Raw genomic sequence first — 18,369 nt, forward strand, 5'->3', positions numbered from 1 at the left:
ATCGGATTCGGATCGAATTGATCATGATCCGATCTAAATCCGACCCGTTAACAGGTCTACTTGCTACCCTAATTACCCCGACTGTTAAATGTATAAATAAAACCAAAATTTCAAATTGATGATACTTTCAAATTTATATTTTCCCAAATTAAAGTCCGTCGGAAATTGAAACCCTATCCCTACCAAATCACCATCTCTCTTCTTTATGGATATTTGGAACAATTGAATGTGAAGAAGAGTCGAATGCCTCCATCTCCCTCTCGTTTCATCATAGAAATCCAGAAATCCAGATTTCTTTGTTAATATTTTTTAGCACAACCTCAATCAAGTTCTTATCAGCAATCTCATTCCTGCTCTAGATATACTGATACGTCATCAACACCATCAAGAATACATCCCTCACAATGTGGTCCACGACCACCGTGTAAATCAGCTAGCAGTTGCCATTGGTGCAAAGTCAGGGTAGGGGATTTGATCGTTTGCGTCCTCGAGAGCCTCTCCTACTTCCAAATTTACAGCAACATATTCATTAACATCCATAATTACCCCAACATAGGGATAGCCTGCAAAATTTCGTCCAAGGAGGGAGAAAGTTAAGGCTCAGCGGGGCATGTGCACCGTACCCCGAACCTCAACTTTTCAAAAATTGCATTTTTGTATGCATAATTTTATAAAAATTTTAAAATTGACTTTTAAAAAATTCATTTTTGTGTGTTTGATTCTTTCAAATTGCCCCGTTCAACTTTAAAACTTTATATTTTTGTATGTATAATCCTTAAAATTTTCCACCCTAAACTTTAAAAAAAATCATTTTGTATGTTAGATGATCTTCTTGGAGAATGCAACTTGTTTTGGTTAAATTTTATTATTGCACCCTGAACGTAATTTCTGTCTCCTTTACTGTAGACGTCTTAGCTTATAACCATCAAATTTTCATCAATATCCACAATGTACAACCTCAAATCCAATCCAACTATAAAAATGGAAAAGTTACAAGGAGTAATAGAGAAAAAGAAGTAAGGTAAAAGATTATTCCGAAAAAAAAAAGAAAAAGAAAGAAACATATATATTAAAAGGAGACAAACAAAAAGATTGTTATACAGTTGGCAATTATACAATACAAAGCAGAAATAGGTTCTATAAGATTAGAATCATGGACATATAGTATAAGTAAAAAACACATCTATTTATCATCCTAAAATTGACAACCAAAACAGGTTGCATTCTCGAAGAAGATCATATAACATACAACCACACGCACATTAATGTCCTTGGTATATTAGATCCTGCTAAGCAACAATAAGATTATGGACTAGTAATTAGACAATTTTCCAAGCTTTCTTATAACCAAGTAAATGTAAATTTGGAGTCTTTCCAAAATCCAATAGGATACTTGATAGTAGGGTTGCAAGTTGGGCTAGCCCAACCCAACCCAGTTCTAACCCAACCTCAACCCGAAATCGGGTTGGGTTGGGCCAGTCCGAAGTATACCCATGGGTTATGGTCATAACTCAGATTGAAAATTTTCGGACGGGTCGGGTCGGTTTAACGGGTTGATTTTTTTTAAAAATAAAAAATAAAATATCGTAAATTTATATATATTTGATTATATTATTATTGAAAAACAAAATATTTTTAGGGCAAATCATTTTAGCCTCCCCAATCGCCTCCATCTCTATTCTCCTTCTCGACTCTGAACTTGCCCTCTTTCTCTCTCTCCCTCCCTCTCCAACTGCAAACTACAAAATCTAAAAGAATTAGAAGTTCAAAACCCATATATTGCAGTTTATCTAAGAATCAAAAGTTCAAAACCTATTACGTATATAAAAACCCATATCGGCATATCATTTCAGATTGTTCAAAAAATCAAATCCCATATCTTTCAGATTCCATCGCCCGCTGTTCTAATTCAGGTTCGCCGTTCGCAAGCTTCAGCCGCTGTCCCCTCCCCCCCTCACTCTACAACTGCTAACTTGTATGTATGGGTTTTGTTTTAATTTTTGAAAGTGACGGCGACGGCAGTGGATCAACTTTCTGGCTTGATCCCATTTGAGATTGGAAACTTGAAACTCTTGTGGATGCTAGATCTGTTAACTTGGCCGGCGGAGGTGGCAGAGGGACGGCAGCAAAGAGAGAAAAAGAAAGGAGAGAGGAGAGAGAAAGGAGAAATAATAATAATAATAATATATTTTTTTTATTTTGGGTTGGGTTCGGGTTGAGCCCAAGCCCAACCCGAACATGAGCCCGATTTGTGAATTTAAAACCCAAATTTCAAAATTTCTAGGTTGAGCTAGGTTAGTCCGCCCAAGTTATCTTCACTACATGCAACTTGAATCTCCTTCTTCACTGACAACTTCTTCACTTGCTCGAGAGAACAAAAAATGGGCAACATTGCATGGACAAAGATGGAAACTGCAGGCAAGGATATAAAATCATTCAATACATCAAATACATAACAAAAAAACACTCAGGTACCATACAAAATACAACATTAGTTTAAATTATTGAAAGAATCGAATTTTAGGGGGGGGGGGGCGGCCGGGGAACACCATTAGCTGCCCGCTTAGGTAGAACCGCCATGTTCAATGAGATCACGGTTTACCACGCACTTGGATGCTCTTCCTATCATCCACCAGTCATCTTTTACCATAAAGGACATGTTTGCTAATTTTGGGAAAATCATTGCACATAATCCTTAAAATTTATTTATTTTCCTGCATAAACACTTTTGATGTCATTCGCACCATTATGCATTATAACAAAAAATAAATGACAATGGGATGGAAGTACATTTGGAAGAGCAAATGCCAACTGCCTAGTCATAGGGAAAAATAAGGTTAAGTTTCTTTTTTCTACCAATCAACATGGATAAGACCATATTAATGGAGTGTGACAGATGAAACTTTGGAATTAATGATGCCTCGATAATACGTTCGAACATCTATATTTTAAAAAAAAACTCTTCCACAAATACATATAACAAACAATAACCACATTGGCCCTTAGTTTCAACACATGTTTTACTAAATTCTATAGCTTTCAAGTCCATCTTCAATTAATATGCAAATGCATTGGCCTTAAGGATTTGTCCTTGCAATCAGCCACCTCCCTGAATTGCACAAGCAAGATCAATATAAGAAAACGAAACTGACTGAGATAGGAAAGCACGATTCAAATTACAAAATGAAACTGAAAATCATGAATCAAATTACAAAACGCAACATAAAAGATTCATTTTCTTTCACTTGACAAGAACTAGTAAAAAGTTGTGGATAAAAGTTATTCAATACACCAACCATTTACAATGATAAAAAGAGCATATAAATGAGCTTTAATACAACATTATTCAAAGAGAAATAGTATAGTACGAAACACATCTATTTATCCTCCTAAAATTGTCAACCAAAACAAGTTACATTCTCCAAGAAGATCATCTAGCATACAAACACGCACATTAAGGTCCTTGGTATATCAGATCCTACTCAACAACAATAAAATTATGGACCAGTAAATAGACAAAATTTTCCAAGGCTTTCTTATGACATAGTAAATGTAAATTTGGAGTCTTACCAAAATACAAAAGGATATCAACGTACTTGTTTAATGTTCTGAACTTGATAGGTATATCTTCACTACATGAAAGAAGAATCTCCTTCATCACTAGACAATTCATCTTCCAATTTCTTCATGTGCTCGATATCTAAAAGAAAACAAAAAAGGATATATTTAAATAACGGGCAACATTGAATGGACAAAGATAGAAACTGCAGGCAAGGGTATAAAATCATTCAATACATGAAATACATAACAAAAAACTCATGCACCATACAAAAATACAACATTGATTCAAATTATTGAAATAATCGAATTTTACAATATGTATATTCATTTTTTCTTTCTTTTAATGTTGGGGCGTACAGAGAACGCCCATTCGCTACCCACAGAGGTAGAACCACCATGTTCAATGGCATAATGGCCTACTAAGCACTTGGATGCTCTTCCTATCATCCACCGGTCATCTTTTAACCCACATGTATGCTAATTTTGGGGAAAATCATTGCACATGATACTTAAAAATTATTCAATTTCCTGCATAAACACTTTTGATGTCATTCCCACCATTATGCATTATAACAAAAAATAAATAATAATGGGCTTGATCATTTGGAAGAGCAAATGCCAACAAGAAATAATAATGAAAGTTTCTTTTTTCTACCAATCAACATAGATAAGATCATATTAAAGGAGTGTGACACATCAAAGTTTGGAATTGATTTGGTCTCGATACATTTTTGAACATCTATATTTAAAAATAAAAAAAAATAAAAAGCTTCCACAAATACATATAACAACAATAACCACATTGGCCTTTACACAGCTTAGCATTTGCCTGGGTCGATGCAGCCTTAGTTTCATCACTATTTTTGCTAAATTCTACAGCTTTCAAGTCCATTTTCAATTGATCTGCACATGCATTGGCCTTACGGATCTCGTCCTTGCAATCAGCCACCTCCCTCAATATAAGAAAACAACGAAACTAACTAAAACAGAAAAACACGATTCAAATTACAAAATGAAACATAAAAACTTCATTTTCTTTCACTTGACAAGAACTAGTAATTAGACAAAATTAGTTTCCTGAATAGTAATAAGATGTAGAGAAGACTTGAGCAAATCAATAATCAACATGTGATGTCTTTTTATTTCTTTTTTTTCGATAAGTAAAATTACATTAAAAGCCACTCAAAGAGGAGCACACCCTAAGGATAAACTACACATAAAAATAAAAAATAAAAACAAACAAACTACACTGTACCCTCGAAGTATCCAAAATTTCAACAAAATTCTCTGCAGTCATAAAAAAAAGATAGAAAAATACCTGTTTAAGGCAGTGAACTTCATAGGTATATCATCAGGACAGAAAATATCAGGTATGTCCTTTGTCACTAGCTTCCACGCAGACAATTCAGCTACCAAATTCTTTTGAATTTCTGACGATTTAGATAACTCCATCCTCGCCTTCTCTCTCTCTTTCTCCTTCAGTGATTCGACGTTATCATTAGAATATTTTAACTTTCTTTGTAGCACTTCAGACTCCATAATTAAGTTCATGCAAGTCAAACTAACACTAGAAATTTAGTCAAAAAAAATTCTACAAAACAATAACAAACTAACTTATACGCCATGAGCAGTTGGTGTAAAGTCCACTATTTCAAATAACATACAATCAAAAAAATCTAAAATATAAATAGAATGGCATTTAACGGATCAACATCATATGACAATGTAGATAATGTTTTGAAAAGAAAAAACATATGGGCAAAACATCATATGACACAAGGAACATGAGCACAGTAACTCACATAAAGAAAATAAGATAGATTTATAGGGGAAAAAAAAAAAAACACACAACAGTTCAAATAAAAAATTATAGTACTTACCCTTAATTCAGCATTCGCCTTGGCCGATGCAGCCTTAGTTTCAGCACTTTTTTCACGAACTTCTGCAGCTTTCAAGTCCCTTGTCAATTCATTTGCATGTGCATTGGCCTCAGATCTCTTTCTTGCAATCAGCCACCTCCCTGAATTGCACAAGCAAGATCAATATAAGAAAACAACGAAACTGACTGAAACAGAAAGACATGATACAAATTACACGAAACACAAAAGCATCATTTTATTTCACTTGACAAGAACTAGTAAAAAGTTGTGGATAAAAGTTATTCAATACGCCAACCATTTACAATGACAAAAAGAACATAGAAATGAGCTTCAATACAACATTATTCAAAGATTATTCAAAGAGAAATAGTATAGTAGGAAACACATCTATTTATCATCCTAAAATTGTCAACCAAAACAGGTTGCATTCTCCAAGAAGATCATCTAACATACAAACACGCACATTAAGGTGCTTGGTATATCAGATCCTGCTCAACAAAAATAAGATTGTGGACCTGTAATTAGACAAAAATTTCCAAGGATTTCTTATAACATAGTAAATGTAAATTACCAAGGAAATATTTTAAATAACGGGCAACATTGCATGGACAAAGATGGAAACTGCAGGCAAGGATATAAAATCATTCAATACATCAAATACATAACAAAAAACTCATGCACCATACAAAATACAACATTAATTCAAATTATTAAAAGAATCGAATTTTACAATATGTATATTCATTTTTTCTTTCATTTAATGCTGGGGTGTACATAGAACGCCCATTAAATGCCCACTGAGGTAGAACCGCCATGTTCGAAAAAAATATTAAGCTAATTAAAGTTAAGCGACACTATACTTTCATTCATTCCTACCAGGAGATCAATAATTGTGTTTGTCCACAATGTTGCCTGCTTACACTATTTGTAGGTTTGGCTGAATGGACATGATACAAAACAAACATATTTGGAATTTGAGAATTATTGAAATGTTTGATTCAAAAGTTTTTCAATTGAGAGTCATAGTTTAATTCGTCCAAAACATGAAGTAAAAAAAGATTGATTAATTAATGCAAAAGATATTCAAATACATGATAAAGACAACAAATACAATGTAGCATCCTTAATTAACAAAAGAACAGTCCCAAAAACATACCTATCTTTTTCCAATTCCACTCGTTTCAGTGAGATTTTTTTCTTTCCCAACAAGTAAACCTAAAAATTGATTGATAAATAAATAATTAATTAATATTTTTGAAATATAGACATTAGAAGTTGAAGTATTTTTATTCATGGCTTAAGCTAGCTTAACAATAATAAGGATTTGTAACATAGTACTATGTAAGAAAGAGAACCATACAACTAAAGAACTTGCTCAAGATGATTTCAAATAGTACACAAAATCAGAAAAATAGATGTCATTATAGACCTTAAAAGACCAATTAAAGAAAGAAGAGCATGAATAGTAGTGTAGTTAACTACCTGAGGACTGAGGAGGCATATTGTTGGATGACCCTTTGATTGGTAGTCGTTAGAACCAAAACGTTAGTCTATGCCGTCCCAAAAAACATAGATCTATGAGTATAAACCAACGAGTTGAGAGAGAGACTGGTGCAGAACAGGTTTGGCAAAAAAACACAGAACTTCTACAAACTATGTCCTTCAAACGTCTACAAAAACCATATAAAATGCATAAATTCTTTAAAATATGATGACCTGAAACTCGTAAATCTGCCGAACCTGTAATGTGGACCAAAGTTTATCTTTCTTAAAAAAAAAAACCACAAAAAAACCAAGAATAAGAAACAAAAAAATAGAAACAAAAACAAAGATTAATCAAAGTATATTCTAAACATGCAATTGGAAAACAAAAACAAAAAATAAATAAAAATTGTCACGGGAAGCTTTTAGATAATGTGTCAGTATATTTAGAGAAAGATTGTGGATCCTAAGGTAGAACTATTTTGCAAACACATAATATGTACGTATATTCAGAGAAAAATTAAAGAGATGTGGAGAGTTCTAACTAGAACTCCAAGACATTGATCCACAAGATAGAGAGAGGTAAGGCAATAGAGTACACAAGAGAGTACATTCACAGGAATAGAATCACTGTAGGGAGAGGCGAGTGATTCAGCAGTAACTTCAGATCTATAAGTCTCTCTTTGTTGTTGATATCTAGAGATGAAAATAACACGAAAGTAAAAAATCAATAATAAATAAATTATGAATGCTAGATTTTGATAAGCATCTATATTGATGCATTTACTTGAAAATAATTGAACATGTAATAAATAGTCAAAATACAAAAGAAATGAATATAAATCAAGAGAAAGTCTATTAATCTGACAACTAGAAACTAATTAGTAGGAGGGAGTTTTTTATTTTGCATATGGTTCTCTTAATTTTTATATTATTTGTTTGCTTTAAAATAAAAAAATTGACTTCAATGAATTTGTTACATTTATCATCATTCATTTTTCTTGAGAAATAAAAATTAAATTCTAATTTCATTAGAGGGGTGATTAAATTATGCACCTGTCAAGGTCAATGAAGGAGAAGAATTGGGTAGAATAGGTGTTTGAATATAAAGATAATTAAATATTTATAAAAATATTAGCAATTTTTTTTAGTAAGACCTAAAATGGAGCAATTGTTAGGATAAAAATTTTAAACACTAATGCTGCGTTTGGTGTGCAAAAATGGAATGGAATGCAAGTGGGAATGAAATGGAATTGTTTGGTTGTAAATATGAAATGTGTAGGAATTGAATGATAATAACCAATCTAGTGTTTAGTTGGACCAATTTAAAATTTAGAATAGAATAAATTTCAAATTGAATTCTCCAAAATATCCCTCTTAGAAACAAATAAATTAAATTAACAAAATGAAATTCTTCTATAATTTTTTTTAAATAAAAGGTGGCAGTGGCGGTGGTAGATGGTGGTGACGATAGAAAGGTGTAGATGGTGGTGCTGGAAGGCGACGGTGGTGGCAATGGTGGAAGGTTGCGGCGGCAGTGTTGGTGGAAGGCGGTAGTGGTGTTGGTGGAAGGATATATGGTGTAGGTAGCGGTGGTTGAAGCGAATGAAGGTGACTGTGGTGGTGGTGGAAAGCAGTGGAGTTGGCGGCAGTGGAAAGCGTTGAAGGTGGTGGTGGTAGAAGGTAGTGGTGGTAGAAGGCGGTGGCGGTAGCGGCGGTGGAAGGCGGTGGCTCTGGTGGTGGCGGTGGTGGAAAGCGGTAGAGGTGGCCGTGGTGGTGGAAGAAGATGGCGGTGGCGGTGGTGAAATGCGGCAGCGGCGGTGGTGGTAAAAGGCGACGGCGGTGGTGGTAATAAAAGGTAATGGCGGTGAAATGCGGTAGCAGTGGTGAAAAGCGGTGGCAGTGGTGGAAGGTAACGATGGTGAAAGGCGGTGGCGATGTTGGTTGCGACAAAGGAATGTGGTGTTGGTGGTGAAAGGTGGTGGCAGTGGTAGTAGTGGAAAGCAGTGGGCGGTGGTGGTGGTGAAAGGTGGTGGTAATGGTGGTGGTGGTGAAAGGCGAAGGTGGTGGTAATGGTGGAAGGTAGTGGTGGTTTTTGGACTTCGAACATAAGAGTTTTTTGGGAAGTTGATTTTTAAAAAAATTTTACATGGGAATGGAATGACCATTCCATAGGTTTAGTTGTGGAATGAATTTTCATTCCAATGGAATGGCCATTCCCACTTTAAATTTCATACCAAATAAAGGAATGGTTGAAATGGGCATTTCATTCCATTCCATTCCTGCACACCAAACGTAGCATAAGGGAAATGAATGTGTGTGTATACGTACATACGTACATACATATATGAGATACAACTGATTAACGGGAAAGTGTCATGTGCTGATTAAATCACACGCACTCCCATTTTTTGAATCTCAGCATTCATAGCAGTCCAAAGTTCCAAACAGTCCCTTATTTACTTTTCATGAAAGAATCAGATTTGTATGTTTAATAATTACATGTCAACAGATCAAAAAAAAAATGTGAACAAATATATGTGATATAAAGCAATAGTAAAAGGGACGGATCCAGAAAATTAGGTGTGGGGGGCCGCGTAACAAGAAGAAGATAATAATAAATATATAAATCAAACCATTATAATAAGCAAAATAACTTTAACATTCATTCATAATTCCATTGATTACATTCACAATTGTCCTAGACGACTTTCCATATCTTGAAAACGTCATATGATAACTTCATTATCTAAGGTAATAGACATATCTTTTTCAATATAGGCTATCAAACTATCACTAATCCATTCATCTCTCATCTTGTTGCGCAATCAATTCTTCACGATTTTAGCAAAAAAAATGGTTATGATTTGCAATTTATAATTTGATCTCATCCATAAACAAGCAATACATTCAACTTGGGTCTTCAGTTGAACACACAATAGTGTGCCTGTGAATTGTGTATAACAGTTGAACACACAACAGTGTGTCTATGAGGCTGTGAAGTGTACGCTAAGAGCCTAGGCTTGTACTTTCAAATTCTGGCAAATTAGGACTCCTGATAGGAGAAATTAGAAGAAAATTAAGCTTGTTAGAATCTAGAAATTAGGAGAAAATTAAGCTTGTTAGAATCGGCGCACAATCGGCAAAACACATCTTATAGAAACAAAACAGAACAATAAAACTTATACTTTCAGGCCAAACTTTCAATTTATCATAGTAATCATATAATTCATATTCCCAAAAAAGAAAAAGAAAAAAAAAAATAAGAAACATACCTTAACTGAGTTGGGTGATCTACTAATCTCAGAAGTGAGAACTACGGCTGCAACTCGAGCGGGTTGGACACTCAACTCGGGCTCGGCCCAATGTACAAATCTTCAGCCCAAACCCGAGGATAATTAAAACTAGTGAGCCCAAGCCCAGCCCATACTTAATTTTTACAACGCGGGCTGAACTTGGGTTCTTAATTCAGGTTATATTTTCGGGTTTTCTTGGGCTTTTAAGTCGGGCTCTCAATTTGGTTCATATTTCTAACTGTATTAGTACTTTTCTTTTGAACCTGCTTTGTTGTATGAGTTTCAAACTTTGAATACAACGCCAAGAATAACAAGCCTCCTAACCAACATTAACAATAATGTTACTCCATTAATTTAAATTCCAATCAAAATCATAGAAGTTAACTTTAATAATAAATAAGTTCAAGGTTAACCAAAATAACAAGCCCTCAAAACCAACATTAATAATAACACTACAAAACAACAAAAGCATATAAAAGCAATAGTAGGTTAAGTTGCAAATGTGTTACAAACAATATGTTAATGCTAAGAAAGTATTAATTGAGAAATATATATATATATAATTAGGTGGTCAAAAAATTAGGTGAGTTGTTCATGCTAAGAAAGTATTCATTAAGTATTCATTTTTATAATCATAGGAACCCACCATTTTTACTTCAATAATAGCAAATTGTGTGTATATATAAATTTATCCATGTATAAATATGCAAGGCAAAACAATAACAGAGACAGATTGAACTCTCTAAAAGAAAGATGCACAAAAGGTATTATAGTTACAAAGAACAAATAAATAAATAAAAAATCAAAGTTAATGAACATGTCCACCAATTGCAAAAATTGAAGAACGATCAGAACTTTAGCTATGAAGGCGAAAAAAGAAATGAGAAACATCATGCTGAAGGTTTGGAAAAGAAAAGGGGATTTCTAAATAACCAAAAAATAAACAAATCTGCAGTACCGATGTCGATGATGGCAGGATGTCGATGACTGCAGAATGATGTTGATGACGGTAGGATGACGTAGAGGACGGCAGGACAACATCAATTGCAGAACGATGTCGATGACGGCAGGATGACGTCGACTGCAGAACGATGTCGAGGACAGCAGGACTACGTTGACTACAGAACGATGTTGATGACGGCAGGATGATGTCGAGGACGGCGGGACAGCGTCGACTGCAAAACCAAATCAATCGAATGAGAGGAAGGATTTGGAGGCGTTGGTAAGGATGATGTGCAGAGGGGAGTTCAGAACAATCCAGAAAATAGAGTTCCGCAAGGCACACCTACGACTGCTGCGAGATGGGTAGTAAGAATTTCGAGACCTAGAGAGCGGCGATATTCGCCCTCCTTCCACTATTTCTTGTTGTATGTATGGGTATCGGCGATTTGAAAGCAAGGGTGGATCCAGGATTTCTAAATGGGGTGGGCTAAATCAAAATATATCAACCAAAATCAACTGTTGTTTAATTCAATTTTAATTAACTAACAATGTTTCTTTAGACAATTGACTGATTAAGGCATAGAAAATCCTATTTGGGTAATTAATAAAAAAAAATTACCAATTTATTTCTGAACAATTCACCACTCAGCACCCTATCTCTTCTTTTGACCAATTTACTAATCCTATTTGAGAATCTACTAGTGGAAGCAGAGTGTGAGGTAGTTCATGGCAAGCCCCTTACAACACTATGGAATTCACTCAAAAGCATGCTTTTTGTAAGTATTTTAATTTTCAAGAAGTAGCTTTAGAGCTTTTACCCTATATTAAGTACTTTTGCTTGTCAAAGTTCTTGCTATTATTATTTTTTTTAGTTCTGAAAAGATTTCCATCTTCAAAAAGCTTGGCATGTTGATATAAATTGTTTCAGATTCAATCTCTGCATATTTTTAATGCAATTCAATCCAATTCAGACTCTTTTTTTTCTTTTCTTTTTTTCTTTTTTCACGCCCAGATTCAAATTTTCTTTTAGACATAATTGACAACCAAAAAAAAAAAAAAAAAAACAGAAATAGAAGTTATAGAAATAAAGAATATATAAATTTGTTTTGCTGAAATAAAATGTAGATTACGGTGATTACCTCAAAATGCAATGCAATGCAATGATTACCTCAAAATGCAATGCAAATTTTGTTATTTTATATTGTAAATATATATATATATATATATATATATATATATATATATATAAAAGATCATAAAAAATTTCACCAAATAGGATTTAGTTTGCAAAACAAGAATTACAGACCTTGATTAGTTGATCTATAACAAGAATTAGAGAATTACAGACCTTTTTTCTCCTTCAAGTGTGGTTACAGCAGCAAGAAGTGTCCCTCTTTCTCCTTCAATTAAGTGTCCTTTTTTCTCCTTCAAGTGTGGTTATAGCAGCAAGAAGTGTCCCTTTTTCTCCTTCAAGTGTCCTTCCTTCAAGTGTGGTTACAGCAGCAAGAAGTGACCCTTTTTCTCCTTCAAGTGTCCTTTTTTCTCCTTCTGTGCATGACTATAAGAGTGTGGACTAAATCAATGGGTTATACAACCTCAGAATAATAAATGTTCTAAATGGCATAATCCAGACAAAATAAAAAGTTTTAAGGTTGGGGTGGGCCATTAGCAAGCCACTGTGACCATAAAATTGAATGGGTTATTGACCTACTAAGCAGTTGCCTATCGTTCCTATCATCATGCACTCGGTGAAAAATAGAAGATAATAATATATACTCTTACTAACATTAATAGATAAATAAAAAAATAAATATACACCTTGGCAGCACAAAATGAATGATTTAAGTAAAACAAAATCTTTTACCCTTAGTAATTATACACCTAAGGGACATGTATATCTGTGTTTGATCCTTAGTAATTATTGATTTTCTGCCTAAATACTCTTAGGAAGAAAAAGAAAAAAAACCTAAAATAAAATTTAAAAATTGCTAAAAAATAAATAATAATGGACAGGAAGTTCATCTGGAAGAGCAAATACCAATAACCTAATTATAGGAAGGAAACAAGGCTAAATTTCATGTTTCCATTCGGTTCTATATCATAAATTATTACTATTTATTTTGAAAAAAAAGAAAGGAAAGAAGGCTAAATTTCATGTTTTGGCTCTATATCACAAATTATTACTATTTATTTTGAAAAAAAAAAAAAACCATTCTATAACTATATAATATAGTATCAACAACAATCAAACTTTTTAAATTGACTGCATAAATCTTATGTTTCCATTCCCTTCTATATTACAAATTATTACAAATACCTACCAAATTGAGAATTCTAACACTTTCTATTGCAAATTGCCCATCACCCACTATATGTAGATTTCCCACGTTACCCACCATATGATTCATCTATATATATATTACCTTGAAGAGATGTGAGATTTTGGTTGGAGCCACGTTATTTGCTCTTGCCCTCTGACAAACCTCACACTTGAACCCAATCCTTCCGAACAGTTTCGCCGTTCTTCTATATAGGGAGGTTGACTGGACTACAGGATCTCCCGTGTGATTCGCCATGGCTGTAATATGTTTTCTCCAGTAATATCAGGCAAGTGACACCAGGGGATGAAATATATTTTCTCCTGTAATATCAGGCAAAAGGGAGATCTTCCCGTGTGATTCGCAATGGACGAAATATATTTTCTTCTATATACGGAGGACAGAGGTTGACTGGACCAGGGAGATCTCAACGTAATTAAGATGACAAACACAGCGAAACAAGAACAAATCACGAAACACGACAAAAAAGTAAACATGCCACACACAATAAACATTATAAGATTGGGATCAGCTCTGTCCCACGTTGGATTTGTACTGGGTGATCTAAGGGTTAATAGATGCATGTGAAGCCACAAGTGACTAGTCCTTTTGAATATGGAACCAAACTATTATTTACATTAAGTTAACTTCTTCTAAACTTAACTCAACATAGCTCATAATAGGACTAATGGAGGAGATAAAAGCAAATAGCTACAAAAAAGCATAGAGAAGTAGAGGAAGGAGCAGATACAGATTTCAACCAAGAATCCCCCAAGATGCATTAAACCATTGATCTAAGCGTTCAGCAGGAGCTGTTAAAGGAGCAAGCTACACATGCACATTTCTGATCAGCAATGTCACCCAGAATTTTCAACAAAATGGTAATATGGGGAGAACTGTAGAAAAGTCTTCTGATTGTGCTACTACCTCTCACCTCACATCGGCAAATGGTTGACCTTGTAAAGAATTACAGTCTTGTTGCCTCAAAATTCAACTTGAATTTTTCCAGCCTTGCAACTAAGAAGAAAATTTATATGGCTGCTAAAATGGGCATTACCTTTTGGGAAAAAAAATAAAATCCCTCACACTAACTAAGCAAAGCAAGCAAATCATCTATCAATTGGGCTGTTCAATCATCGAAAGAAAGGATATTCCAAGAGTGGCAGGGCTTCTTGAATCCGGAAGACCATTCAATATGAAGGGATTTATGGGAAGTCCCTTGTTGATTATCCTATAAAATGAAGATGGCATTTGGTGAATGTGCTTTTGTGGTTTTTCCCAAGTAGTATACATGCAACGATTTCATGATGTTATTATACTTCATTCATTTGGTTGAGACCAAACACAGCCAAACAAAACATTATACATATAAAATCCCTAAGACCAAAAAAAATACCTTAATAAAACAGTAAGTGTAAAGCTAATATAGTGGCCTTGGTTTGTGGCAAACACCATACTTTCACTCCTACAAGATCAATGCTTGTGCCTCTACTTTATAGTCTTGGTTGAACGGACAAAATACAAAACAAACATATCTTATACTTGCACGTCGAAAAGTTTGAACCAAAAAATTTTCAAGAGTCATAGTTTTAATTTGTGCAAAATAATTAAAAAGGCCTGATTAATGAAATATTTCAAATATATGAGAAAAACAGGCAAAAACAACATGACATCCTTAATTATAAAAAGACCAGTCCCGGAAACATACCTATCTTTTTTCCGATACCACTCAATTCACTTGGACTTTTTCTCTTCCCAAGTAAACCTATAATTTGGGTGGGGGAATATTTATATATTTTTTAAAATATGGACATTAGTAGTTGAAGTATAATTAATCATGACTAAACTAATCACAATCATAAGGATACATAACATAGTACTAACATACAGGTAAACAACTTGCTCAATATGATTTTAAATAATACAGGAAATGGGAGGAACAAACATGTCATTATAGACCTTAAAACAACAATTAAAGAAAATAAAATAAAATCACAAATAATAGTTGAAATTAACTACCTGATGATTGAGGAGGCATATTGTGCAAGGACCCTTTGATTTAGGAGCTGTTAGAGCCAAAACCTTAATTGAGAGATGAAAGAGTTATCACAAGATCTCGAAGCCACAGTCAGAAGAAGATGGAGAGAGAAGAGAGTGAACAACGGCTGCGAGACAAAGAAAGAGAAAGGAGATAAGATTCCAACACAATCTTCGTTTATCACTTGCTTGGTCACAAAAATAAGACCACCTCTGCTTGGTTATAAATAAACCTAAAATTGCCATGAAATGGGTTTATTTTTCTTTTTCCTCTCATCTATATATATATTAATCCCAACTTTTTTTTTTTTTAGTTCTGAAAAGATTTCCATCTTCAAAAAGATTGGCATGTTGATAAAAATTGTTTCAGATTTAATCTCTGCAGATTCCTAATCCAATTCAGATTCTTCTTTTCTTTTTTTCTTTTTTCATGCCCAAATTCAAATTTTTTTGCAGACATAACTGACAACAAAAAAAAAAAAAAAAAAAAAAAAGACAGAAATAGAAGTTACAGAAATAAAAAAATATATATTTGTTTTGCTGAAATAAAAGGTAGATTACGGTGATTACCTCAAAATGCAATGCAAATTTTGTTACTATATATGGTTAAAAAAAAAATTATATAAAAAAGATCATAAAAAATTTCACCAAATAAAATTTAGTTTGCAAAACAAGAATTACAGACCTTGATTAGTTGATTTATAAAAAACATTAAAACAAACCCATACATACAAGTTAGCAGTTGCAGAGAGATTGGGGGGCAAGCTTGAGAGTTGAGAGACAGCGGCTGAAGCTTGCGAACGGCGAACCCGAACTGGAACAGCGGGCAATGGAAACTGAAAGATATGGGTTTTGATTTTTTGAACAATCTGAAATTTATATGCCTATATGGGTTTTGAACTTTTGATTATTACAGACAGATAGATAAACTGAAATATATGGGTTTTGAACTTCTGATTCTTCTAGATTTTGTAGTTTGCAGTTGCACACGGAGAGATAGTAAGTTCAGAGTTGAGAACGAGAGTAGAGATGGTGGCGATTGGGGAGGCCGAAATGATTTGCCCTAAATTTTTTTTTTTTTTTTTTTTTTTTTTTTTTTTCTCTGGTGGCCCACCGTCCATGAGCGTATAAATTTTGAGGCCTGGGCGACCCCTTTGTCGCCTTGGTCAGGGCCGATCCTCAGCTTATTTGGTGTGAGTCTTTATTTTAGTACGGTGGCTGAGTTGACTTGGTCTTTGTTGATTAGGCTAATTTTAGGGTGGGGCTAATAATATTAATAAAACAAAAAAAATATATATAATTGGGCGGTCAGCCCACCCCTACAAAACTGCAATTCACTTCGAGATTTAGGGTGGGTAAGAAAGAAGCCAAGAAGGTCCTCCTCGAACTTCTTTTTTACAAGGTGATTTATGTGGTATTTATTTTCTCATGTTTCTAAAACGAAAATCCAGAGAACACATTTGTAAAGACTTGATGAAGGATTAAGTGTTTTGACAGTAACAAAGATCTAAAGCTAAATTCTAACTTCATCTGGATTCCAAAGTTACTACTGTTTGAGTGGTTCTTCCGGTGCCAAAAAAGGTGGGAAGTCCCCATTCCAAGAACTAAAGTGCACATTGAATGGTAGAATTACTTAAAAAAAAAAACCCTTAAACGGGTAACTAAAGTCCTATCGTTAACAAAAATGGACACATGACATGTAAAAAATCTGCAAGCCTAATGATGCAAGCATGATATCACTAACAAAAATGGACACCGGACATGTAAAAAATTCTAACATAAAAGTTCTAGACAAAAATGGCCATTCCCACTAAATGAGTATAGCCAGCCTCGATTGGCCCCAGCCCCCTTCATGAGAGTTTTGGTGTGGAATTGTCAAGGTCTGGGGAATCCCTTGACAGTTTCCCAATTGAGGAGGTTAGTATCCCTCAACTCCCCACCTTTAATTTTTTTGTATGAAACTAAAAACGCCGGCGACCGAATTGAAAAAATTAGAGTTTTTAATACTCCTAATTTTAAAAGGGATATTCCTGGTATTTAATGGTATTTAATTTATTATTTAAGTGCATTTTATTTGATTATGTGTCATTATTTTTTTTATTAGGTGCTTAATTATTTCTTTTGTGGTAATTTAATTTATTTAAATGATATTTATTTTTAGTTATTTGATTGAAATTACTTGTTAGTATTTTAATTATTTAATTGGCATTAATGGTTTAAGTGTAATTGGTTTAATTATTCTATGTGTGTCTTATTTTATGTGTGTCTTATTTGGTTTAATTGGGTTTACTAATTATTATTTTATTTAATTAGATTATTTGTTAAGTATTTAATGGTGAATAGGGTAATTAGGTAAATACATCTAACTAGGGTTTTAATTACAGTATAAATTAGGGTTTTATATTATAGCCGTCGTAGGTTTCTACGTTAATTGGATGGGCCGGTTAGGATTGTGAGTTGGACTTAAATGAACCTAAGGTTTAGGAAAACTCTATAAGTATAAGGTAGACGTCTGTGTAGGGTTTTTTTAAACAAAGCACACGTTTTGTGGAAGTGGGAAGGAAAAACGCAGTTTTTCACATTCTGCCAAGGTTTGATCAAAGCTCCAATCCCGCTTCGTCCATGGTCCGATCGAGCTGAATTTTGGAGGAGAGGTTCACGACTCAGTGACGCACAATCTGAACGGTGGAGATCAGAGTTTGACCTCGGGAACAGTGATTCGTACTCGTGAACAGTAACTGGGTCGCACAGGTTTTTTCCATTCTGCCCAGATTTCATCAAACATCCGATCCCGCTTCGTCCGTGGTCTGATCGAGCTGAATTTTGGAGGAGAGGTTCACGACTCAGTGACGC

The 18,369-nt window shown here is 34.2% G+C and overlaps 1 protein-coding gene across 22 annotated transcripts; it reads right to left on the reverse strand.

Moving 5' to 3' along the window:
* Positions 1-2,766: 2,766 nt before the first annotated feature.
* On the reverse strand, positions 2,767-16,714 carry LOC132294431 (mitotic spindle checkpoint protein MAD1-like). 22 transcript variants are annotated; one of them, XR_009478070.1, is made up of 11 exons: positions 16,249-16,712; positions 15,499-15,644; positions 15,188-15,244; positions 13,585-13,802; positions 12,510-12,719; positions 11,178-11,394; positions 6,924-7,619; positions 6,598-6,656; positions 5,442-5,581; positions 4,880-5,037; positions 3,363-3,700 (listed from the first exon to the last, which is right to left on the reverse strand). XR_009478070.1 is itself a non-coding variant. In XM_059792285.1 (9 exons), the coding sequence occupies exons 6-9, from the start codon at positions 6,940-6,942 to the stop codon at positions 4,307-4,309; spliced, it is 525 nt and encodes a 174-aa protein (XP_059648268.1). In that variant the 5' UTR covers positions 6,943-7,111; positions 12,510-12,719; positions 13,585-13,802; positions 15,188-15,244; positions 15,499-15,644; positions 16,249-16,709; the 3' UTR covers positions 3,727-4,306. The 22 variants fall into 22 exon arrangements, 9 of the variants coding, with proteins under 9 accessions (XP_059648274.1, XP_059648266.1, XP_059648273.1 ...); XR_009478074.1 differs by having other exon boundaries at positions 6,924-6,991; positions 16,249-16,703; XR_009478071.1 differs by having other exon boundaries at positions 6,924-7,111; positions 16,249-16,703.
* Positions 16,715-18,369: the final 1,655 nt, after the last annotated feature.

The sequence above is a fragment of the Cornus florida genome, unplaced genomic scaffold (assembly GCF_030987335.1).
Source record: "Cornus florida cultivar Cherokee Brave unplaced genomic scaffold, ASM3098733v1 CherokeeBrave_3.0.0_Hap2_Chr02, whole genome shotgun sequence".
Taxonomy (NCBI): Eukaryota; Viridiplantae; Streptophyta; class Magnoliopsida; order Cornales; family Cornaceae; genus Cornus; species Cornus florida.

Excerpts from the sequence above, each read along its gene's own strand:
- LOC132294431 (XM_059792283.1), bottom strand. Across the intron at positions 5,582-15,187 it reads TGGTATCGGAAAAAAGATAG|GGAGGTGGCTGATTGCAAGA; the intron begins GTATGTTTCCGG and ends TGTGCAATTCAG. Across the intron at positions 5,038-5,441 it reads AGGCGAATGCTGAATTAAGG|GAGAAAGAGAGAGAGAAGGC; the intron begins GTAAGTACTATA and ends GAATCACTGAAG.